We start from the raw sequence: 24850 nt of genomic DNA on the forward strand, positions 1-24850 counted from the left end.
TCCTTCCCCTCCTCCTCCTCTTCCCTGTCCTCCTCCTTTCTCTTCTCCCTTTCCTCCTCCTAACCCTCATCCCTCCCCCACCCCCTCCTCCCCCTCCTCCTTCCCCTCCCCCTCCTTTTCCCTGTCCTCTTCCTTCCTCTCCTCCTCCTCCCTCTCCTTCTTCTACCCCTCCTCCCTTCCTCCCCTCCCCCTCTTCCTAGTCTTTCCCTTCCTCCTCCCCCACTTCCTTCTGCTCCTCCTCCCCCTCATCCCCCCACTCCTCCCTCTCTTCCTCTCTCTTCCTCCCCCCTTCCTCCTCTCCTCTTCTCCTCCTCCTCCCCCTCTTCCTTCCCCTCCCCCTCCTCTTTCCTGCCCTCCTCCTTTCTCTTCTCCTCCCTCTCCTCCTCCTGCCCCACCTCCGTCCTCCCCACCCCCTCCTCCTCCTCCCCCCTAGCCTGCTCCCTTGGAAAGGACAGAAGGGGGGTGGTGAGCCCTTACCCCAGTGGGCGCTTGAAGAATTCCCTCCCTGCCCAATTTTCCTCCTCAGCCTGGTCCCACCCAAGTCTACGGATCAAAAGAAAATCCATCAAAAAGTCCTCACCTCCCTGCAGCCCTTTTCAGTGTCCCAGATGCTCTCACATCCCTTATCTAATCTGTCCCCACGGCAGCCTCCAGCCTCGTCACATAGGCAGTACTGTTCCTACCAGTTTTGCAGATGAGGAAAGTGCGAATTAACTCCCTTGGCTGAGTGCCCCCCCCCGTGACCTCCCCCCCCAGCGAGTCAGGACGCCAGCCCTGACTGGACAGTCAACATCTATCAGCAGGGAAGGTCCAAGTGTGGGGCTTGAAAGACTGAGAAGGGAAACCGCGAAACCTAAGAGGCTGCTGGAGACCAGACCCGTGTGCTCTCTCATTTCCATCATCTCCACGTGTGATCTGGCTTTATGGTGGGGGCGGGGAGTAAGGTTGTTTCGTTCCCAAATGTCCCCAGAGTAGTTGCCGTCGGTCTTGGTTGCAGTCGTCCGCCCACAGCCTCCTGCAAAGAATTCCATCGGCTGCTGAAATGCCGCCGCTCCCTGGAGGAGGTGATGTCGGCTGTCCCCAGTCCGGCAGCACACAGGGCACCCTGGGCCGCGGAGGAGGCGGGGAGGGCGGAGAAGGACAGAAGGCGGAGAAGGACTCTGCTGACCCCTGGTCCACGGGGTACTCTGCCGATGCTCAGAGCAAGGCAGTACAAAGTTCGCTCCTCCCAAGACCGGGCGCCTCTTCCCTCCTTTCCCCTCCCCAGTGAGACCCTGGCACCAGCTGTGCCCTCTTAGCCGGCCCCCAGCGGGGTCTGCGCGCTGGCACGGTGCCCGGCAGCTGCAGGGCGTCCGCGCAAGGAGGGGCCGGGCATCAAGGAGAAGCAGGTGTCCGGTTAAAGGGAACAAGGTGACCGGGAAGGACCTCGGGGCAGCGATGTCAGGGAGCGGAGCTGGAGTCGGAGGCAGCCCCCACCCCTCCCCACCTTGATTAGAATGATCTGGCCCCAGAAGAATAGCAATGAATTAATTAGGGGTCTGTTGTCATGAAGCAGCTCATTATTAAAGTCCCTCTCCTGGGAGGGAGGGGGATGGGGAAAGGTGTGAAGAAGACAGCTAGTCAAACAGAATCTTTTAAAAGAGCCAGACCTTCCCCCAGCTGTCTGTCCTGCCCTTGGGCTCTGCGGGGAACTCAGACATGCCTAGCACAGGGGTACCTGCTCTGCTGTCTCAGGATTGTGGGGGGTGGAGGCCTTCTGGCCTCACTTCCCTCCTCCTCCTCCTCCTCCTCCTCCTCCTCCACTATTTCTCGGCCCCCAACTCTGAGCCCACCTCTGCAACTTTAACCCTTGCTTTCTACCTGCCATTGAGCCAGCGTTGAGCCAGCTGAGCTCCAGAGTAGCCACCGGGCATCCTTTCCGTAGCAGCACCTTGAACGGTTGTAGCGCTTTCCTCCCAAGAGCTCTTAGCAGCCCAATGGGGAGCCAGAAAGATCATGTCAACACAAGCAGATGTGTCCAACGTGTTTATGCGTCAGGTTCCAGAAGATTGGGCGGAGGGCGGAGGGAGGATGTGTAAAGCAAGAGTCTCTCTTTCTCTCCTCGTTATTTTCCAGAGATGAGAAAACAGGGGCCTAGAAACGTGAAGGCCTCTCAGAGGTGAGATCGTGGCTCTTCTGCCCACCAGCTACGTGACACTGAGATTACCTCCCGCCTCTGTGCCTCTGTTTCTTCCTCGATACCGGAGGAATAATAGGATTGTTGTGAAGAATTAATGAGAGAGTGTGGAGAGGGCCCCCTGAGCACAACGTCTAACAATAATGGGGGTTACATCCACGTGAGCTGTGCCTATGCCTAGTGTTCTGTTCCTACCCAGTTTCAGTAACAGGGATTCATTCATCCCATCGCAGGGTGTGATTGAAGCCCTACTATGTGTCAGTGGTACTGAATGCAGGAAGGCGTAGGAAGCTGTACCAGTGCCTGTTTTCTAGAAACTTACAACCTTAGGAACCATAACCGCGTGTGTTCACAAGTAACTGCCTAGCGGCGCGCCAGGGACCATGGGAGTTCAAAGGGGAGCTCAGGACGGGCTTCTTAGAGGAGGTGGCATTTGGATTGGGCCCTGAAGGATGGTCAGGATCTGGGAAGGACAATAAATTGCCAAGCAAAGGCACGAAGACCAAAAACCCGGAGACATAATTGGAAAATGGGGATAAGGCCATGTGAGCTAGACCCCTGAATGACAGTTAAGGGCTGTGAACTTTTCTAAACTTTCAGTGGGGGGCAATCAAAGGTGCCTTGTGCGTACGTGCATGGGTGCAGGCGATGATTTGCGCTTTTTTCATATTCCAAAAGTAGTCTGTGTTCATCGTAAAAAAAAAAAAAATTAGGAGTGAGATAAGCAAGAGAAAGAAAATTACAAACACCTGAAACTTAAGGATTTTGCATACAGAAAAGGCAGGATCAAATAAGTGTTTTAAGAAGATTAATCTGGCGGTATTGGTAGAACAGATTAGAGCGGGAATATGCTGGAGGCAGGGAGATTTCTCAGGTTATTGCAGTAGCACAGATAAGAGGCAATAAAGACTCAGACCTTGCCCGTTGGCAAAGGGAAGAGAAATAGAGTGACACGCGTGGGCTCCTCATTCCTCCCCGTTACCGCACACTTTCTGCACCAGCGTGTACGCGGGCCACATGCATTTTCTAAATGACTCTTCCTTTTAAAAGCTCAGGAAGCCTTCTGCGTTTAGGCGCAAGCCCAGGGTCAGATAGCCGCACTCACAAGTCTAGACCTCCCTTCCCATCCTGGCAGCTTGAAATGTCACCCTCGGTGTTAATGAAAGCAAGAGATTACTGTTCCAGATTATAAAATGCAGGGCAATTTTAGGCCATTGAAAAGAATGAGTTAATTAAAGAGGGTAATAACCCTCTTAAGCGCCCCACCCTTTGCGCTTTTTCCAGACTGCAGGTGGCCTTCTTTGTCACCCTGGAGGAGACAGCTATATGATCTATTTTGTTCCCCAGGACTTATCTCCAGGGGCAGCGAGCACTTTGGGGATGTAATTTTTAGTACCAGGGCAGGCATTGTCCTCTTGTTTGACTTAGGGAAGAGCGAGGCCCCAGAGGGAACTGAATGAAAGAGACAGAGTACAGGCTTTGGAGTCAGGCAGACTCAGCTTTGAGCTCGGCTCTGCCACTAACTTGTTCTAGACTCGTAACGTTTCTGATTCTGTGAAATGGGGAGGCCAGCCTCATAGTTTTCAAGATCGTTCGTGTTTACGTCTCCAACCTTTTGCACGCTGGCTGGCACGTTCCATGAACGCTGGATAAATACATTGAACTACATTGGTAGAGGGAGATGTGGGATTCCGGAGCCCGGTGTGTCCAGTCCCAGTGGGGTGGGGCTGAGCATTTCCCAAGTACTTAACCTGGGTGTCCCTGTGCCTGATTGTCACCGAACCCGGTTCCAGAGCTTGGTGAGGAAGCCCGGACCACCCTCCACGTGGGTCCTCAGGGGTGCTTCTAAGTCATTCCAGTCCAGACAGCCTAAGAGGTTAGTTGCTATCCTGAAACAGGCTGGGGTCCCCAGGCAAGGAACCTGTGTACGGTGACTTGAATGGAGATCCTGAGAGCCCCAAGTCGCTAGAGCTTTGGGTAAATAGAGATTTCTCTTTGACAGAGGTTGCTCATTATTCCTTATTCATTCTTCCCCCCCACCCCTCAATGCTACCCCCCCCCAACTCCGTGTGCTCCCTGTGAATTACTGCTTTGCTGCTGTGTGATGTCATTTCATCTGAGGCCACTTAATGCTGCTGTTGGCCCTCGCCAGTGTTTATCTTATTGTTTCCCAGAACAATCCAATGCTTCCGCTGCCCCCGACAACTTCATCTGGTTCCTGGGTCCTCCTGCCTGGCCCAAGTTTCAGAGCTGAAGCAGGGTTGAAAGGTGGGGCTGGTCCAAGGCCAGAGCCCCACGCCCTGAACTGCCCAGTGTATTCACCTCTATGAGCTCTTGCCCCATCCTGGGCCTGGCAGCTCAGAACTCCCCCTGACAAAGTTAGAACCAAGAGACTGGATTCTTTGGCTTCTAGATCTCCATGTCACTCTCTGCTGAGTCATAAAGGGAGAGGCCCCTGGAATAGGGAAGCCGGTGCCCTTGTGAAATGCAGTTGGTTATAAACCACAGGAAGGTCTGGAACAGAGGCAGCTCCTCTCAGTTCTGCGGGCCGCATGGATCACTGGTCACCTGGCCATCTATCCCTGGCTGATGAGGCACAAGGAAGCCACAATTTGGGGGAAGAAAGGCCCTCACTCCAGCCAACCTCCTCAACCTCATCTTTGAACACTTTACTTATAGCAAGTGCTCAAGAAATATTCACTCCATCATTTATCATAAGCCAGGCTCTTAATTCTCACTGTTCGAAGATGCAGAAGTCCAGAGAACCAATGGTTTCTCCTGGGACCCCCTCCTCACATTCCAGGAGAAAGCCCTCCATGGCTTAGCCTTCCACGAGGAAGAAATGCAGGAGCCTCAAGCCGCGTGAACCCCTGTGCTAGCTCATCCACCCCCCAGTTTAATATCTAGGGCAGATTCCTAACATGCACAGAAATAGAAATAATTGTACATGGAAATGTCAATCTCCAGTGTCAAAGCCCCAGTGATTGACCGACAACTCACTGGGGACCAATGCTGGAAACATCTGCATATGTGTGGGAGGCTGTGTGAGTGTGTGTGAGTGTGTGTGTGTGTGTGCGCGCGTGTGTGTGGGCGTGTGTCTATGCACATGCACTGACGGGGGCAAAATTCTCAAAGGTTAGCATATCTCAGTGACCTCCTTCCTTTTCAGGGACGGGAGGGATCCTTGGCCGTGTCTCCCCTATTCCTCTGCTCTCCTGCTTTATTGCAGCCCACAGCCTGAGTTTTCCCGGCTCCTGTGTCCCTCTCCAACTGTCCAAGCATTTAGGGCCAGGCTCCCATCTGTCCTCCGGGGATCCTCGGCCTGCTGGGCTGTGACTCTGGATGGTTAGTTAACACTTGCACAGCTCTGGCAGAGAGGGAGACAGAAGCGCCCTGGAAGGCGTGTGTGCGCGTGCGTGTGTGTGCACGCGCGTGTGCACGTGCATGTGTATAAGCAGGATAGAGGGAAGAAGAATCTCAGAGACTGAATTTACCAAAGACTCCAATCTATAAATAATTTGGGTCATGAAGCTCTACAAAAATAAACTCCAGCTTGAATCTTCTCCCGCGCAGCACTAAATGCACACCGTGGATACACTCGTTCACTAACTCACCCCAAGATCAGTCTGAGCAGCACCAGCCCCGCCTCACCTTTCCCCCCTGTAAAAGTCTACGTGTGTGTGCGCGCACGCACAGGCACACGCACGTGCAAACACACACGCACACACGTTTATATAGCACGGGAGCCCTGAGTCCCGGGGCACAGATAAAATCAGGTAATAAAGGCCTCTTCCAAAGTGAATTTTAGGACATAAAGTGACCAGACCCACTGAAATTCTTGTCGAGCCCTCAATAAAGGCACATCAGAAGTCTTATCCTCTCCAAGCGCTCAGGTCTGAGAGACCAAGAAATCCAGGCTCAGACATAACAATCACACTCGTCTACTGACGTCACACTCTGAGTTAGCCAGAGAACTCACATTTCCAGGCCTGTCTGTCCATTTAGGCGTCACCTTCCCCGGGAAGCCTCCCTGTCTGGGCCTCCCTCGGGCCCCACCTCCGTGTGGGCCTCCCTGGGATCTCCATGCAAGCTCTGCCACAAGGGGCAGCCCGCGTGTTTGTGGAGACCGGATGGCTTGTCAATTCCCAGCTCCTCCTGGGGCTTCCTCAGGGGACCCTTTCCCTCGGTGTCCCTGACGCGAAGCGTGGGCCTGGCTCATGGCAGGCATGTAATAAACGGATATTGGACGGGACTGAAATTCATATAGCTAATAACTCATTGTATTCTCCATCCCTTCTGTGCTCAGAAGGACAGGAGTCCCCACCTTATTTGGCAGCTACAGAAACCACTGCACAAACAAGGGAAGTGACTCGCCTGCAGTCACAGAGCCAATTAATGAGAACGTTGGGATTAGGTCCCAACCCTCCAGACACGAACTCCCCCTGCATGGCGATGGCTCTCAAAACCAATCAGTTTCCCACTGCGAGGCCCCAGAAAAAGAAGATTCCCGATTCCAGTGGCTCTTGCCAGAATACATACATACATACATACATACATGTATACAATCTATTACCACTTACATTACTAGGACTACGAATAAAGTGCTCTTAAGAGTGACAGATCCCAAGCTAGGGCTCCATGATTTAGGACTAACGATAGAAATTGATGCACGAGAAAAAGGGTTTGGAGGGGCCTACAGGTAAAAGCTAGTTAATTGGAACTGGATATGCTGATTTGAATTGGATGTTCCAGTAAAGAGGCGGTCATTAATTTCTGCACAGGCCTCGCTGTGGTTTAAAGGAAGGTGCTAATAGGATTACTATTTCCCTCTCCTCTCACAGAGGCCCCTCCCACCTAGAGGACCAGGCAGTCACTCTTCCCTGATTCCACCTCACATCCTCCTGTCCCAGAGCCCACCCTGATAAACGGACTGCCCCCCCCAACCAAGGTCCCTCAAAATTAAGTTCTGTTGGTTGTTGACTCCCGGAAGTGGGTGACTGCCCCACTTGGGCTTTGGGGTCCGGAAGAGGAAGAGCGGGTGAGGACAGAACTTGGACTTTCCGTCTTCCCACCTGTTCGGGTCTTGGCGGCCGTGAACAGCTCTGTGTGCCTGTCATTAGCCTCTCTTCAGGGGGTCACGGAGCGTCCGAGAAATCGGGCTCTGTGTGGGAATCCCAGCTCTGCCACCCTTCAGCTGTGTGATCTCGGGTGGGCGAGCCGCCCAGTTCTCCCAGGCCTCAAATTTCCTATCTGTAAAATGGAATAACAATAACATTTACCTCAGGGGGTTCCTGTAAGGAGAAGAGAGTTGAGTTTTGCTAAGTACTTTCAACAGCACTGAGCACATGGGGCAAGTGATGGCAGGGTAGATACTAACTATTCAGCTCTCGAGGCCAACGAGGCCTTCTGAAAATTCACCACGTCTATGCTACCGCCTTCAAGCAGGGCCATACTGAACCATGAAGCAAAATCGTCCTGAGAAGGAGGTTGGAGTGTCCTGTGGCCACTCTTTCTACAGTCAGAGCCCGACGCGGGGCTCGAACTCACAGACTGTGAGATCATGACCTGAGCTGAAGTCGGATGCTTAACTGACAGAGCCACCCCGGCGCCCCGGGTCCACTGAGGCCTAGCCCTCTCAGGAGAGGGGGAGCCCAACTAGAAGGACAGAGTCGAGTGACTCGCTTGTCCCCGCGTGCGACACCTCCCTCCTCTGCCCCACCTCCTCACCCACCTGAATGGGTGTCCCGGGCCCCGTGCAGCTTGGGCTGGCAACGCCCCTCCCTTGGGCTGGTTTGTGACCTGTTTCGGTCTGTTGTTGTCCTTGTGGCCACTGAAACCTGGCCCCGGGGACACAAGCTTCACAGTTGAAAACGGTGTCACAGCAGTGGAGTTAGTCTGGGACACCGCAGGCTAGACTCGCGTAGCCAGATTTGAAAATCCCACCTTTGGGGCGCCTGGGTGGCTCAGTTGGTTGAGCGTCTGACTGTATCTCAGGTCGAATCTCGCACTCTGTGAGTTCGAGCCCCACGTCAGGCTCCGTGCCCATCTCCCGGAGCCTGTTAACGCCTCTGTGCCTGCCGTCTGACTCTCTCCCGTCCGTTGTCTATGCCAAAAAAATAAATAAAGGCTAAAAATAAAATTAAAAAAAAAAAAAAAAAAAAAAGAAAATCCCACCTTTGTTCGGGACTCCCTGACGGTCGCCTCACCACTACCATCCTGTGTCTGGCGAGGACAGAGACAACCTTGAACTCAGAACTTCCGATGCAAAGCAGAGCAGTCCGGGAAATCGTGTGCCTGAACTGCAGCAGGGACCTCGTCCCCCCATCAGTAGTCGTGGGGCGTTGTCTGCATCGGCCTTGTGCTCTCCTCTGGCTCACCCCAGCTGCAGCCAGTTGGAGCCCCGGTTCTGCCGCTGGCTAGCTGTGTGCCTGGAACCCAAGAGCTTAGGGGAGGGGGGCTCCAACGTCCTTACGGTTCCAGCGCTTTCTACCGTGATTGTCCTGTGGCAGGCACTGAGCAGACCGCCTCTGCCTGTTACCCAGAAAGGAAACCCGAGGCTCAGGTGAGGTACCTAGACTCAAATTGTACCATTAGGCAGAAGTCAAGCCCAGGCCTGAGCAGAGTCACAAGAGAAACCCAGGAACCCTGCATCCCAGGCCTACACTCTGTCCGCTTCGGTGCGTTGCCCAGAAGGGAGCACGGGGAGTTAGGGAAAGGAAAGTTCTCTCTTCTGCCACCTGTCTGCCAGCCCCTATCCTCACCCAGAGCCCTGTGACCCCCTGGCCTCCTGGCCCCATTCTCCTATCTCGGCGGGTAGCAAGCCCGAGGCAGATAGCATGGGGTGAGGGAGTAAGTGGGGAGGCACCGACTTCTTGGGCAATAGTGCTCTTCCCTCCAGGGATCTCGACTGAATGAAATAGGATAGCTCAGTTCAGGTTCAGCACCAAGAACATTTTCTGTTCTGGTTTGCTTTCGGCTTTGACGTTTCAGAGTTATGTAGGTTTGATTCTGGCTTCAACTGCTTTACGAAAAGATTGGGGTTGCAGATGGAAAAAAGAAAAAAAAAAAAAAAAAACCTGCTTAGATCTCTGATTCAGGAGACAGTTAACGGCTGGGATTGGTCCTAACTGGGATGCAGCGGAGTGTGTGATGCTAAGTTGTCTTTGGCTCAGTTCCAGCTCCCACCCGGCCATGGGTACCATCTAGTCCCAGGGACCACAAGGGGGAAGGCCAGACGTGTGGCGTTCCTCCTTCTGACTTTGTGTGCAGGCCCTGCCGGGATTGCAGGCAGGTGCCCAGGCTCACGGGAAGGAGGCCACCCCAGCTGGCGGAAGGTTAACTAGCCTCCCCAGGCAGGGAGAGATCCTGGACCAGGCCTGAGGGAGGAGGGTACTGGTTCCACAGCTCCCGGGAATGAGCTGGCACCTTGAGGAGACTTAAGTCTCCCTGGAGAGGAGCAGCTATCATAGGGAGGGTGGTGACAACCCCTGGGCCATTGGCCCTTCAAACAAACAGGGCCTGAGCTCCCTGTATGATGGAGACAGAAAACTGAGGTCAAGCCAGCCAGAAGTCACAACTATCCCATCTTCTCTTTACTTTCTGAAATAGCCTGAGTACTGTTGTGACTAAAAGCTACTACATTCCTGGAAGGATCTCGAGGAAATCTCGGATCTGTCCATTTAACAGAGAATGCTGCTTCAGATACCAAGGGGAACCTTTTTCACTGTGGGCCATTTGCCCAGAAAGAGACCCTTCCCTGTGACTGAATCCACTATGAGATTTGCACTGGGGTAGAGGGTGGTCACCTCAGCCTCGTGACCTCATTGCTGACCCCAGAGTCCTCCTCCAGTCTATGAGAGTGAATTCAATGACCCCCCCAAGCCCCTCTCGTGGAAGGAGGGGCTTTAGTGACAGTTGCACATGCCCCAGCTCTGGACGCAGGAAGCCACGAGCAAGGCAGAAAAAGGGCAAAGGAGAGTTTATTGTGGCGTCAGGCCCCAAACTTGGCCCTTGGGATGAAAAAGTCGTGGTCCTTGTCCTCAGGAGCTCCTGGTGCGGTGGGAGAGATGGGCAGAAGGAAGGGCATGGTTAACGAGTACAAGAGAAAAACCAGACGGAATGCGGAGGGGAAGCCTGAATCTTAAAACCTTACAGAGAAGATGCCTTTTGACCTCACTTTGATTTGGTGCTAGAGGCCACAGTCCTTTATCGCCTGCTTCACGTCCTTTCAAAAGTGTTTCTCAAGCATCCCCTTTTATCCATCACCAGCTATGTTCCCAGCCCCAATCTAGTGCTCAGAGGGTTCTTAGAGAAAGAGAGGACACATCCCTGCCTTCAAAATGTTGACAGGCTTAGGCACATGTGAAGCAATGAGAGAACGATTTGAGTAGGTAGTCAATACATGTTAGCCAGTCCATATGCAGTGAACAAATCAATTGATTATAATCCTAAGACAAAATGTCTGGTGGCAAAAAAAAAAAAAAAAAAAAAAAGGCATCAGGGTGATGAGTAATTAGTGTGGAGGGGAGATCAAGGAAGGCTTCACGAAGGAGGCAGGGCTCGAGCTAGTCGGGGTTTCGATGGGCAGAGAGACAGAGAAAACAAGCCAAGGTAGGGATTATTGGTCAACAGTCAGCTGCTGGGGCGCCTGGGTGGCTCAGTCAGTTAAGCATCTGCCTCTTGATTTCGTCTCAGTTCATGATCTCATGGTTCGTGAGCAGCTCGGAGCCTGCTTGGGATTCTCCCTCTTCCCCTCTCTCTACCACTCCCCCACTCATGCACTCACACAAGTGCTCTCTCTCTCTCTCTCTCTCTCTCTCTCTCTCTCAAAATAAATAAACATTTTTTTAAAAATAGGCAGCTGCTGTGTTGAGATCAAGAAATCTGAAATGCAGGAACATATTCACACTGAGGACTCCTAGACACGAGCTTTTTTATATGACCTCAGAGACCATCTTCTACCGAGTCTCAGAATTCTGCACGGAACTTAGACTATCCCTCGCGAAGCCCCAGGCCAGCCGCACCCACATCACCTGGGAATTTGTGAGAAGTGAAAAAAACCTCAGGCCGCATTTCCACTGAATCCGAAGCTCTGGGGGTGGCTCAGCCATGCAGCCCCCCCAGGTGATTCTCAAAGCATGCCGACTTGTAAACCAGTAGACGACATCAGGGCTTCTAGACCCTGGCTGTTCGTCAGATTCGCCTGGGGGAGCTTTGAATCCCGACGAAGATGCCCAGGCCCCACTCGCAGAGGTTCTGATTAATGGATCCTGCCCTGGCATTCGAATCTTTTAAAACTCCCCAGACGATTCTGGTGTGCAGGCAGGGCTGAGAAGCCGTGGACTAGACGGTATCCGAGTCCTTTCTGACTTACTATCTAGAGCTGGGCTCTGACGGTCTGAGCCTGGATTCCTGGCTCCCCCAAATCACGGGGTGAATTTGCACACAAGCAGGGGACATGTTTGGGGGAAGGAAGACCTTCCCGAGATCCTAAATTCTTGCATCTCTTGAGGACCAGCTTTTTCTTTTTTTTTTTTTTTTATAATTTTTTTTTCGACGTTTATTTATTTTTGGGACAGAGAGAGACAGAGCATGAACGGGGGAGGGGCAGAGAGAGAGGGAGACACAGAATCGGAAGCAGGCTCCAGGCTCCGAGCCATCAGCCCAGAGCCCGACGCGGGGCTCAAACTCACGGACCGCGAGATCGTGACCTGGCTGAAGTCGGACGCTTAACCGACTGCGCCACCCAGGCGCCCCGAGGACCAGCTTTTTGATAGTTTATATGATTGTTTTACCCTGCCTGAGGCAGAAACACTGTGAACAGGTGTTGACTCTCTTACCCCAAACACCAATAAGGGTGTGGCAGCACACGCACACCCATCAGTGCTATAAATACCTGTAGACACACGCAGAAATAACCACATTGGGATATTCAGAATCGCTCCTACTGGCGCATATGCACATGCAAATAAACCCACCATCAGAAATCCCAGACGTGGTCCACTCAAACCACTTGGGAAAGTATTTCTCTCGGGGAAAGCCGGGCTGTTTGAACAGAGAAGCACCTCTACCTTCTCTGAAGCCTGGTCTGGTTCAGAGTCACAACCGGGGGCAGGGAGGGGGCCGGGAAATATCTTCTGTAAAGCGACCTGCTCTAGTCCCGTAGGGGACCGCTGAGTACAGATGCTGAGGATGCGTTCTTTCTCTCGTAGATTCGAGCCGATGGTCCCCCCCATGGAGGGGTCCAGTATGAGATGGTCTCTGTGCTCAAAGACGGGAGCCCCATCCTCCGGGACATGGCCTTCTCCATTGACCAGCGTTACCTGTACATCATGTCTGAGAGACAGGTAAGTGCTGAGACCCAGCCCTTCTTTCCAAAGCCCAGGAGCGACTGATAACCTGTGGCCTGACCTTTGTTCAAAAGATGTTTCATCTAACCAGAGAGCCCTCTGTCTGGGCTTGCTGCTCGGGGGTCCTGGGAGAGGCAGAGTCCTTGGAGGCTTTTGCGGGGAGCCAGAGAGAAGTAGCTGGGGCCAGCCACTTCCCGGAGGCTTCTCTCTAGGCCACAGCCCCTGTCTCGGTGCGTGATGAACAGCCCCGCAAGAACGGGCCAGACTGCTCCGAGCAGCTTGGTGTGATTAAGCAGGAGATTTACAGCTCCCGGGCCCACAGAGTCTGCTGCTCAAGGGAGCCAAAGAAGTGTAAATAATCCAGGCCTCCTGGCTGGGCCTGATCCTGGGAGAGACAGACCCAAGATAGGGCCCCAGAAGGAGATAAAAATCTTGGCCTGAGTCACAGACTGATGCCAGTAGAAGCTGGCCAACTCTGGGAAGCCGAAGTCTGCCCGAGAAATAGACTTCCACCCTCTGCGGGCTAACGATCGAGTAGGTTCCCCACCTTCTCCGATGGAGCATTATTCCCCCCGGATTGTATTTGCTCTGAGTACGTGTGGGCAGAGAGAAGGTAAATTCAGGAGAGCCGTGGTGATGGGCAAGGGACACAGGGTAGAAGGTGGATTTGGGATTCCCAAATCAATGCAGACGCAGGAAGCAAAGCAAAACTCTTGGGAAAGGCTGGTTACTTCCATTCGTTCAGGCAGTGGGTGTACAGGTGTTCAGCAGGAGCAGTGGTCTTGGCATTGACCTGAACACGACAAGTAAGATAAAGGCCGAAGAGCAGAAAAAGTGTTGTGCACCTGCCTTGGCTGACCCCCCTGATTTAGGCAAGAAAAAGATGCTGGGCTGGAGGACCAGTGAGCTTTCACAAGGTGCCTTCCAGCTCTTGAGGGGTTGTCATTCCCAAAATACGCGGCCAAGCTTCCAGGGGTCCTTGAGGAGCACCCCCTCTCCCAGCGTTGTCTTTTCCTCCTTTCTGTTCGAATGTAGGAATTCTGAATCCGGGGGTGAGGGAGGAATGGAGGGAGGAAGGAAGAGACAAAATGGGCACATGGACAGCATAAGGGAAGCAGTGATGCAGCTCTAACTCAAAAATTGCTTCTTGGGAATAAATGCCACAAATCATATGTAGATTGCATGCATTGCATCCAGGTCCTCCTGAACCCACCTGTCTTTTCACCTCCTTTCATGTGGCCCCTGCAGCTGAGGCATAAACAGGTGCAGATGGGAACTTGGTGGAGCTAGAGGAGGCTTTGCCTAACCTAGAGTGGTAGAGTGGTCTTGGAAATAAACGCTGATGTCTCGTTCTACTAAAACTGTCCGCGAGCCCTAACAAAACCCGTTACTGGGGACATATCGGTTGGGAACAGTGTGCTGGGAAAACCTCAAAATGAATGGGCCTCGGCCGCTGCCCTCACATTGCTTACAGTCTAACAAGGGACGGGGGAGGAAAAGGGAAGGAGACACGTAGCCAGTTATCTAGAACGTCCCATTGAAGTCTACAAATGTTCTGCCTTTTCTTCCTGTTCTTTACTTGTAGATACAAGGTTGTTTCTTAAGCAAAAACAGTAGCTGCCCCCCGTGCAAATTCAAAGAATATATACCGAAAAGAAAATAGCAGCGAGTTCCCAGATGGGACTGCCCAGTTTGTAACTCCATGTTAACATTTGATGAACACCATTCTGGACACTTTGGCAGGAAAATAATCAGAGGGGCAGATGGATCGATCAGTGGCAGTATAGATAGGTGGATAAAGTGATGGTCGGAGGGATCAAATAGACCCATGATAGATGTGGTATTTTCAGAAGGCATTGTGTATGGCTAAGGACCAGGCGGGTAGCTCTGGGTAGAAGCTCCTTCCTGTGTCCCTACGGCAGTGCAGTGGAAAAACATACAGAGCGCGTAGAAGGAACCAATGCAACCTTACTGGAACGAAGAAGATGCCAAGGCTCGTATTTTGGCTGCATATCTGTTTCTCAAATGGGATGCTTTCTGAAATCGCATTCAAAATGTGGTCAGAGGAGAGAGAGGGCATGAGCCAGAGCCGGAGGCTGGTGAGTGGCCTTCAGGGGCTATGGTGTCCTCCTGAGATCTTATCCTGTATCACCTCCAAAAGCATCAGCACTGGCTCAGCTAAGTGTCCACATGGCTTATTTATAAATATCCTCTCCTTCGTCCTCATCTTTGGCCACAGCTGCCCAGTTCTTGCTACAACCTCACCAAACAGGGGTTCCGTGGTAGCCAGTCACACCGAGCGGATACAGGAAGAGTTTGGGTTCGAAGCCACGGGGCTGTCTCCAGTCCGGTGAGATATTAGTCCGGAGAGCTCCCTTTGCCAGGTGGAGCTGTGATCAGTGGGCAGAGTCTAAGGGGGATTTGTGGTAGCACTCTGAGACCTGTCACCCTGAGAGTTGTAAACCGTGTAGAAGTAGGTAGCTAGGTGATTTCACCTGGGGCTGGGTCCAGGGATGAGGTCCGAGAGCAGCTCAGGGGGCCCATCTGTCTGAAGCCGAGCAACTATGAGTACAGAATATTCAGAGACAGCTCGGACGTCTTTTTTTTTTTTTTGTAAGGTTATTTATTTATTTATTTTGAGAGAGCGCGGGGGAAGGGCAGAGAGAACAAGAGACAGAAGCCCAAGCGGGCTCTACGCAGGGTTTGAACTCACGAACCGCGAGATCATGACCTGAGCGGCGATCAGGAGTCGGACACTTAACCGACTAAGCCACCCAGGTGCCCCTCAGACGTCATTTAAGAAACAGTTTAATGGGAGCGCCTGGGTGGCTCAGTGAGTTAAGCGTCCAACTCTTGGTTTTGGCTCAGCTCATGATCTCACAACTTTGTGGGTTCGAGCCCCGCATCGGGCTCTGTGCTGACAGTGCGGAAGCTGCTTGGAATTCTCTCTCTTTCGCTCTCTTTCTGCCCCTCCCCCCACTTGCGCTATCTCTGTCTCTCTCAAAATAGATAAATAAATTAAAAAAATAATAATAATTTAATGTGAGGCAAGAGAACAGTCAACAAAGATGAAGTCAGATGGCCAGCGGTTGCTGTATCTGGAGGCATGACCCCCTCGCACGTTTGGCTCCCCCCCCTCATGAAAGGGAGGAGTCGAACGAGATCACAGCGTTGTCTCTGCAGTCCGAAACTCTGATTTGGATCCCGTCTCCATATTTCATAGCCACGTGGCCTTACACCGGTCACTTCACCTCAGTGTGCCCCACAAGAGTCGACGTGAAGCTCAATAGACACTCCACTCAGCAGAGGGGAGTTTCCTTCCCACTGCCTCGCGTGCAATGACCCCTTGTCATTGACTTTCTATATGGCCCCTTCCAGCTCTCAGACCCTTATGATTCCGGCTCTGGAGGGTGGTGACTGTGAGTGATGCTTAAGAGGAAGTGAGGTGGCCGTGTGGCACCACCGGTGGTCCCCAGGTGGAGCCAACAAGCCTGTGTTCCGGTCCTGACCCACCTCTAACCAGCTGGGTGGCCTAGACTCTTAAGTTCCTAGGGATTCCGTTTGCTCCCCTTCAGAGACGCAATTAATAAATCTAATCCAGAGCCCCTTTCGTGTTAAAGAGGCTTGTCTGAGGTCTTGGGATGGAGACTCTTCAACACCTCTAGAAGGCGACACCAAAATGACAGTAGAGAGACAGGCCTGAGGTTAGACCAAATGAAAAAGCTTTTGGAACCAGAGTTTTATGAGGCTGTGGGTGCCCATGTGAACGCCTTCCCCAAAAGGTGAACGCTGCGGAGAGGCTAGAAATGCTGGCTGGTTATGGAGAAGTGTATTCCTGTTTCGAGGCCGTGATTTAAGACTTCGGCATTCCCTAAAAGTCCGAAGACCTTTATAAGACATCGTGGGACGGGGGCTTCCCGTCACCTTATAATAAACCTCTGAGCAACCTGCTGTCATCCGCGCCTTCCCCTCCTCCCCACCTCTTGTCTCTCTGTCCCCCTCCTGTTCCCCCAAAACACGGCACCTGTTGTATCTTCGGCACCACGTCAGTGGAGAACCAAGTCTCTGGTCTCAAGTTCTGCTAAGGGAGGTTTACATCTCCCTACAGAGCGAGAACAATCCAGTCCAGCTCATTCTTTCTCCCTCCCTCCCCCTCTCTCGGTTAATTACACCTAATTAAGAACTAGGACTAGTAAGAAGTGTTGGGTCCTAGTGCCACCGCCTAACAAGCCGATGTTAATGTACTGTTAATAGATCTAGGGCCGGCCAGTCCCAGGGGAGCATTTGGGAACTGATTCCCCAATCCTGCTAATTGCCCGGGGGCCCCGCGGACAGGATGCCTGGCTCTTCCCTAGAAAGTCCGCCCCTGCTTCCTCAACAGCAAATCGACAGATGCTATGGGTGTGAATACAAGTTCTCCCGTATCCTCAGTGTCTAATGGAAGTCAGACAGCAGGTCCAGGGAAAATCAGGCTGCGAGCCAAGTGCAAAACTGAGCGAGAAGATGAAAAGAAACTTGATAGCCCCCGTTTCCACCCAGCTTGTCAGGTTGGCCACTCCCCGATAAAGAATATAACTCTGTACTCAACGTGGATGGGAAGGAGTATGGGGATGGAAGCAATTATTCTATTTTATACTTTAATTAGTTTGAATTAGCAGAGGGAATAGAGGCATAAAATGATCCAGCGAAGGGTGAAATAGAAAAAGGGAGTCACAGTGGAGAATGGCTCCGTGCAGGCTGGAAAGGGCCTTGGGAAGAGCAGAAAGGCTGGTGACGGGGGCGTGCACGTGTGTTTGGGGGGCAGGTGGGGGCATGGGATGCCGCTCTCTATTTCGAGGCCTGGAAAGGCAAGATAGCATAATGGTTAAGAGCTGGAGCATGAGAGTCAGACGGAGCTCCATTTAACCCATAGCCATGTGCTAGACGTCCGGCTTTAAGAAAGTTATCGCACGTCACTAAACCTCAGTTTCTTCGTCTGTATAACGGGCCTAATAATGGTACTGTTGCGTCTGACACACAGTGCTTTCAGCGTGAGGTGTGATTGTTATCATCATTGCTGCCATCGGTCGTGTCAGAAGTTCTTTTGCACCCCAGAGAAGGCTAGAAGCCTCTCCACTTAAATTACGGCTGGGACAGAGTTCCCGAGTGTTTGACCCCAACCTGTCATTCCTGCTGCTCCTTCCCAAGGGACGCTTCCAAAGCCTCTGGCCTGGCCGAATGACAGCATCAGGCTAAGTTGCTCATAATCTGCTATTTATTTTAAAAATCCAGGAATGTGCCCAGCAGACTAAACAGTCCCGCTGCCCTTGATACAGGCTGAGGCAGCCCTGGGCCCATATGTGAGGCCCAGGAGGCCAGTATTGCAGGCATCTGTGGAGAGAAGGGGGGTCAGGCCCCAAGCCCTCAGGGTCTTGTCTGGCTGCGTGTGTGGACACGTAGCCAGAAAGGGGCTACCCATGGGGCTTTTCATTTCTGGCCTTTCCAGGTAAGGAAACCAGGTCCCAAAAGATAGGGCTGCTGTTCTCCAAGGAGCGGGCACTCGGATCCCAGTTTTGAAGGCAAAAATGCCTTCAACGTTTGTCTATAGTTGGCATACCATTCTGGTCACTTACTGCTACATAATAAACTGTGTCAAAATTCTGGGGCATAAAAGAACCATTTTGTTATGTCCTCAAACTATGTAAGTCAGGGTTCCAGCCATGGTGCACTGAAGAGGGCTTTTCTTTTCTTTACAACACAAATGACTTGGGGTGCTTAGAATTCTAAGGACTAGAATCATCTAGAAGCTTCTGTCGGTCTGGGAACTAGAAGACCGGGCCCAGCTGAGGCTAGTGCCCCAGAGCGCCTAGTGATCAGAGTGCCTAGGAGAAGGCCTCCCCATGTGACACGGGATGGCCCACAGCACGGTGGCCGCAGGAGAGCCGGACTTCTGGAACAAGGCAGATCCTGGCAAACATGGCAGCTGAGGGCTCGAAGAGTGACGATTCCCACAAATGAGGTAGAACTATTGCCTTTTAATGACATCGCCTCAGAAGTCACAAGGCTGTCTCTTCTGCCTGCCTCTTTACCTCTCCACTGTCAGTCACCTCGGGTGATTCTGCTTTGGGACGCCCACGAGCACACCTGGAGAGACAAGGCTCAGGGAAGATAAATACGTGGTTTCCTGACCCTTCAGGATCATGGAAGCACAGAACCTCCGAGCTAGGAAGGACCTCGGGGCTCACCCATCATGACCCCACATGAGAACTCGGAGGCCCAGAAGGCATCTGAGCAGGGTACCTGCCCCTTCAGTGTCAGAGTCATCGAAACTGGCTTGATTTCCCAAAACTCACAGGGAAGTTCCAGTAGCTTTTAAGCCTACAACTGATTTGGTAAAAGTTGCATAAGTCCTAAATGAAGCCCACATCCAGTGTGGGCTCTGACAGTGCATCCGGGAAGCCTTTGAGGCAATCCATGAGGAACAGGATCACATTGCCAGGAAATTGCCCAGACAGTGGCACACAAGTTTATTTATTTATTTTCTTTTTTATTTAAAAAAATTTTTTTAACGTTTATATATTTTTGAAAGAGAGAGAGAGAGAGAGAGAGAGTGCATGCGGGGGGAGGAGCGAAGAGAGAGGGAGACACAGAACTCGAAGTAGGCTCCAGGCTCTGAGCTGTCAGCACAGAGCCCGATGTGGGGCTCGAACTCACGGACCGTGAGACAGTGTCCTGAGCCGAAGTCAGACACTTAACTGACTGAGCTATAGGTGCCCCACGTCTTTCTTTCTTTCTTTTTTTTTTTTAATTTAAATCCAAGTTAGTTACCATACAGTGCAATAACGATTTCAGGAATAGAATCTAGTGACTCATCACCCACACACAACACCCAGTGTTCATCCCAACAGGTGTCCCCTCCCACAATGCCTATCTCCCATTCAGCCCATCCCCCACCCAGCACCCCACCAGCAATCACCAGTCTGTTCCCTGTATTCAGGAGTCTTTGATGGTTTGTCTCCCCCGGTGTCTTCCTCTTCCATTTACTTCCCTTCCCCTCTGTTCATCCATCCTGTTTCCCAACCTCCGCAAAGTGAGTGAAATCATATGATAATCTGTCTTTCTCTGACTTACTTTGCTTAGCCTAACACACTCCAGTTCCATCCACGTAGTTGCAAATGGTAAGATTTCATTCCTTTTGAGCACTGAATAATATTCCATTGAATATATATACCACATCTTCTTTATCCATTCATCAGTCGACGGACATTTGGTCTCTCTCCATTCTTTGGCTATTGTCGATAGCGCTGCTATAAACACTGGGGTGCATATGCCCCTTCAAATCAGTATTTTTGTATCCTTTGGGTACATACCTAGTAGGTGGCACACAATTTTAAAGGGCTCCCCCTCGCAATGTCTCTGTGGCAATATTGCATCAGCCCACTGAGAAGGCGGGCCTCCGAGGTGCCCCACTTTTGCTATGCAGGGCAGTGGTGATTTACCCGGTGGATATATGCAGAAAACTGACTTTTTAACTACTGCCCTCCGTAAGTAAATTAAGAGAGTTGGAACGAGAAAAACTTTTGCCTGGAGTTCATAGCAACAAAACTCATGGGGTGCCTGGGTGGCTCCGTGGGTTGGGGTCCAGCTCTTGGTTTCGGCTCAGGTCATGATCTGAGTTCGGATCAGTTCATGGGTTCGAGCCCTGTGTCAGGTTCTGTGCTGACCGTGCTGAACCTGCTTGGGATTCTCTCTCTCTCTCCTTCTCTCTCTCTCTCTCTGCCCCTCCCTTGCCTGTGCACCCTCCCTCTCTCAAAATAAAGAAGTAAACTTAAAAAAAGAAAAAGAAAGAAAAGTCATCTGGAAGGATTGTGAGGCCATCCTTCTCTGAGTGTCTCACGGGCAGGAGGGACCCCTTCCCAGGCCCTCAGTCCCCTGCCTTGGTTGAAGATGTGCTGGGTGGGGAAGACAGGTGGGAAGACAGACCAGAGCCTCTAGCGCGCCATCCGGGAGTATATAGCTAGCTTCGCCCGAGAGCTCATTTTGGTTCCTTGGTTTGGGGGAGGGCCTATCTACTGCAAACCTGGACCTAGCCCCCAAAATGAGCATTTTCAAAGGGCCTATTGTGACTCAGAAGCAATAGTAAGTCTCCTACCTGTGGCTAAAGCCAGTGAGCTGCCAAACCCCTAAGGCAGCTAAAGACTTGAGGAAGGCAAAGGAAGAAAAAAAATAAAATGTGGGGAACCACACTTCCAGATGTTCCCTGCTCATTTATTTTGACATCTCAGACTATTATTTTGATTGTGCACATTTGTTTAGTCCAGGCGATAAGGCTTCCCAGGGCGCGGGCAGAGCGTGCCAAGGTGTATTTGTACAAGGCGCTCTGGGTCTCAGTGACGGGAGCCCTCCCTCTGCCGGGGCGGGAGGCCTGGGCCCAGCCGTGGGGGAGGAGAGGATGTGAGGAGGCCCCGGGCTGCAGCAAGGCCTGAGGGGCTTCGGGGAGAATTACAGAGTTTGCGGATTAGGAAAGTGAGGATAAGCGAATTTCGGCTGCACTTTTGTTTTCAAATGTGTCACTTTCAATCCAAGCCTTTGATGCACATGTGTTTCTGGTTAAGGGCCTGGGACCCCAGTGTGGCCCAGGAGCTAAGCTGCTCATATCAGTGCCTTTCCCCAAGCGGGAGGGGGTGCGGGGAAGGGTGACCACCCCAAGCCTGGGTTTTGATTTTCTTTCTTTCTTCCCCCCTCCCGACATCCCCCATTTCAAAAGTCAGGGAACAAAGAGGCTGACACAGACCTGATTCCCTGGCTATTAATATTCTCACTGGAGCATTTTTCTAATAAATATTTTCACATGAGAGAAAAGAAATGCAAACCCACCCTATTAATCAGACGCTTGGCTTGTTGTATTTAAGAGAGAAAACTCCAGCCTCTTATTTTAAAATCCTTTGGTTTGGAAAGAAATGATTGAACACAATGCCCAGGCTGGAAGGACTGGTGCCAAAAAAACTCATTTCTCTAAATGGGCAGGGGGGCTGGAGACTTTCTCTAATCCTTGGCGAGGGACTCGATTTCTCTCTCTAGGCAGGTCGTGTGAACACTGACGCTCTGACTGCCCAGAATGATGTTTCTGTGACTGAGGGATGGGAAATCATAGTGTCTCCACCCCAGCAGGAAACCCGCTCCCTTTTTTCTAGAGGTGAAGAAATGGATGCCCCGAGAGGGGGGTCACTTGCCGACGTCTTCCCCTGATTTACCAGGAGAAGCAGAATATTAACCTGGTCCAGCCCGGCATTCTTTCCCCAACTTGAGAACAGCCTCGCTCCGCACAGGCAAGAAAGGAAACTGGTTGTCTTTAAACACTTGCACGTTAAAAAAAAAAAAAAATTAAAAACAACCTGGGCCCAAGAGAGTCACTGAAGATGTTCCCAAGGGTCAAATTAAAATAGGGGAAGATTTGCATATCATTTGCATACACGGACTCATTCACTCACCAGACCGTTAAGTGTCTACCATGTATAATGCATAGAGCTGTCCACTGACAAGTCATTTGCATATGCAGATCTAGGCAGGGCAGTCTCTCTAAGTAATATTCCAGCAAAATGTTATAAACCCGGCTGTCTGCACATAGGTACCTTCTTGACTTCTTTCTGCTCTTTCCAATGTTTAGCAGCAGCACCGTTGAGTGTGCTTTTGTGTAGCAATAAATAAAATCGAATCCCTGCCCTCAGGGAGGTCTCATTCTGGTGGGGAAGAGTGATGGATAGATAGATAAATTACAATATAAAGTGAACAGTGCCGTCCGTCGCAGAGACCTACCGTGTGCTCCGTGACCCAAGTAAGTCACATCGACCAGGGAGAGACCTGTCCTCGTCCTTCCATTCTTGGGGTCACTCAGACGGAGGACTCCTTCTCTCTCTGACACAGCAATTCGGAGCTTATCTAGTGAGGGGCTCAGGGATTATCTAGAGAGGAGCAGCCTTTTATTTTATGGATGAAGACAGGAGACCTGAGGGGGAAGCAGCTCTGGAGAGGGGAAGGTCTGCCAAACCAGGATGTGAGGAAGCAGATAGTGACTGTGATGGGCAGTTTCCTGACCCCGTGAAGAGTGTGGGCTCTAAACTCTGCCTGCCTGCCTACGTTCAAATCCTGGCTCTGCTGCTTACTGCTGTGTGACCTCGGACAAGTTGCTTTACCTCTCGGTGCTTCAGTTTCCTCATCTGGAAAATGGGCACAATTACCACATCTGCCTGAGGATTAAATCAAATGAATGAATACCTAAAAAGCATCTGAAAAGTATCTGGCGCATGTTACGTGCTTAATAAATGTTGGTAGTCGTAATTGTAGTTTTCTGGTTGTGCCCCATGCATAATCACCAGGCCAAGCCCTGCAGATCACGCTCCGCACGTAGCCGCACCTAAAAAAGAGACTTAACCACCTCGCCCTGCCTCTCAGCTCTACTTTATTTAAGATGTGTTGAAATCTAGCTAACATTTAGGTTCGGTTTTTCTTATGTTAGTTGACAAACACGTCCTCGGCTAATCCAACAATGCCATGGGAGAAGTAGTATTGTCCTTGCCTCTTTTGGAGACAGGAAGACTGAAATTCAGTCTGGCTAAGGAATTTGCCCAGAGCCACCAAGCTGGGAAACGGACAGAGTGTGCACTCCACCCAGCCTTCGGAAGCCAAATCCACACTTCCGGCTTCTCGAGACAGCGCCCCCTGGCTGCCGCGTGTTCGCAGAGGGCACCTCCCTTCCTGCCAGCTCTCCACCTGGCTCCGAATTTAGGAAAGGGCTCAGCAGTGGCTTTCAGGGCTCCAGGAGACCAGCACAGACTCACAGGTCCTAGTTTGACACCCCCAAGGAGACTGGAGCAGTGCTCTGTTTTGTTTAAAAATTTTTTTAAATGTTTATTTATTATTGAGAGACAGAGAAAGACAGAGCATGAGCAGGGGAGGGGCAGAGAGAGAGAGAGAGAGGGAGACACAAAATCTGAAGCAGGCTCCAGGCTCTGAGCTGTCAGCACAGAGCCCGACGCGGGGCTCAAACCCACCAACTGGGAGATCATGACCTGAGCTGAAGTCGGACACCCAACCGACTGAGCCACCCAGGTGCCTCCCCACCACCACTGTTTTGTTTAAAACAAAAAACAATAAAGGAAAGCGAGCGCTCCCTTGGGCCTTAGGTGAACAGTCACAGGAGGGGCTCCGGTGGTCAGAGTGGATGGAGGAAAGGAAACTACTACTGCTGCCGTTTAGCCTGTGCAGTGGGCCAGGTGCTTCCCAAGCAGCCTCTCGACTCCTTACAACAAGCTTGAGAGGTATTATCTCCCCTACTTGACGCGCAAGAAAGGCTCAGCAAGGTGAAGTGACCTGAGCGAGGGCCTCATAACCCTCTCAGGAGGCAGGGCTAGGGTGGAGACGCAGGCCTGTGTGCCCTCACCCCACCATCCTGGAGGCCGAGCAGGTGACGTCATGACTCCCCTGCACCCTCTCTACCCCCCATCCACAGCTGGCCCGTCTCTGCAAGGAGGGGAGGAACGGGACACAGGAGGCCCCGATTCAGCCTCTCTGTGCAACTCCTGTGTGAACCAGGCAAACAGGAACGGCTGCAGTCACTGCCCTAAATGGGGGTTGGAGGGCTCTAGAAAGCCTCCTGCGCTTGCCGCCTCCAGATCTCTCCGGCCCCGCTGTGACTGACGCCCCAGAACTCTGCAGCCTGCTCCTTAGCTCCTCCACGGAGCTCTCCCTCATGCTCCCCGTGTTGAGTTTCTGTAATTGAATGTGTTTTATTTAGACCATAACATTTAGTGCCACTTTGGATTTCCAATTAGGCTTCAATCAAACGCCGAGGGTCTGATTCGTTTTGTTGTTTTGATCAACACAAAAGATGGCAACATCAGAGGAGCCGTCGTGAAAAGTTATTTCCATCCGCCGATGACTAGGACAGTTGCTTGTGATGTGAAGATACAGCTTCGGAGATGCCAAGAGTTGTACCAGGCGTGGGGGAGGGGGCGGGAGGAGGGAGGACAGGGGAAGGCGGCGAACCCTACAAGGAGCGTGGTTTGAAGTTTGGGGTGCACCCCCATTCTCCACGCCCCCCCCGCCACCCCCCGGCAAGAGAGAGTAGGAGGTGGGTGCTGGGCATTGAGGCCACTTGATGAAGCTCCCTCCTCTGCAGGCCAGGGTCCTGGGTGCCCAGGCGGGAAGGGGAAGGAGCTGGTTCCTCGTACAGAGGGCTTGGGCCTCTTACCCAGGAGAGGTTCCATGAACACAGGGCTCCCATGAGACCGGAAGCTGACCACGCGTTGCTTTCTCCAGACAATGGCCCCTGCATTCCTCAGCCGGA

The 24850-nt window shown here is 52.0% G+C and overlaps 1 protein-coding gene across 1 annotated transcript in view; it reads left to right on the forward strand.

The window, feature by feature from the left end:
* Positions 1 to 24850, forward strand: part of PLXNA2 (plexin A2) — a 208705-nt gene that overhangs the window by 83859 nt on the left and 99996 nt on the right. Inside the window, 1 exon segment of the mRNA XM_003999337.5 lies at positions 12388 to 12522. Coding sequence (XP_003999386.1) covers positions 12388 to 12522 — 135 coding nt within the window.

This window comes from Felis catus, chromosome F1 (assembly GCF_018350175.1).
Source record: "Felis catus isolate Fca126 chromosome F1, F.catus_Fca126_mat1.0, whole genome shotgun sequence".
In the NCBI taxonomy this organism is placed as follows: Eukaryota; Metazoa; Chordata; class Mammalia; order Carnivora; family Felidae; genus Felis; species Felis catus.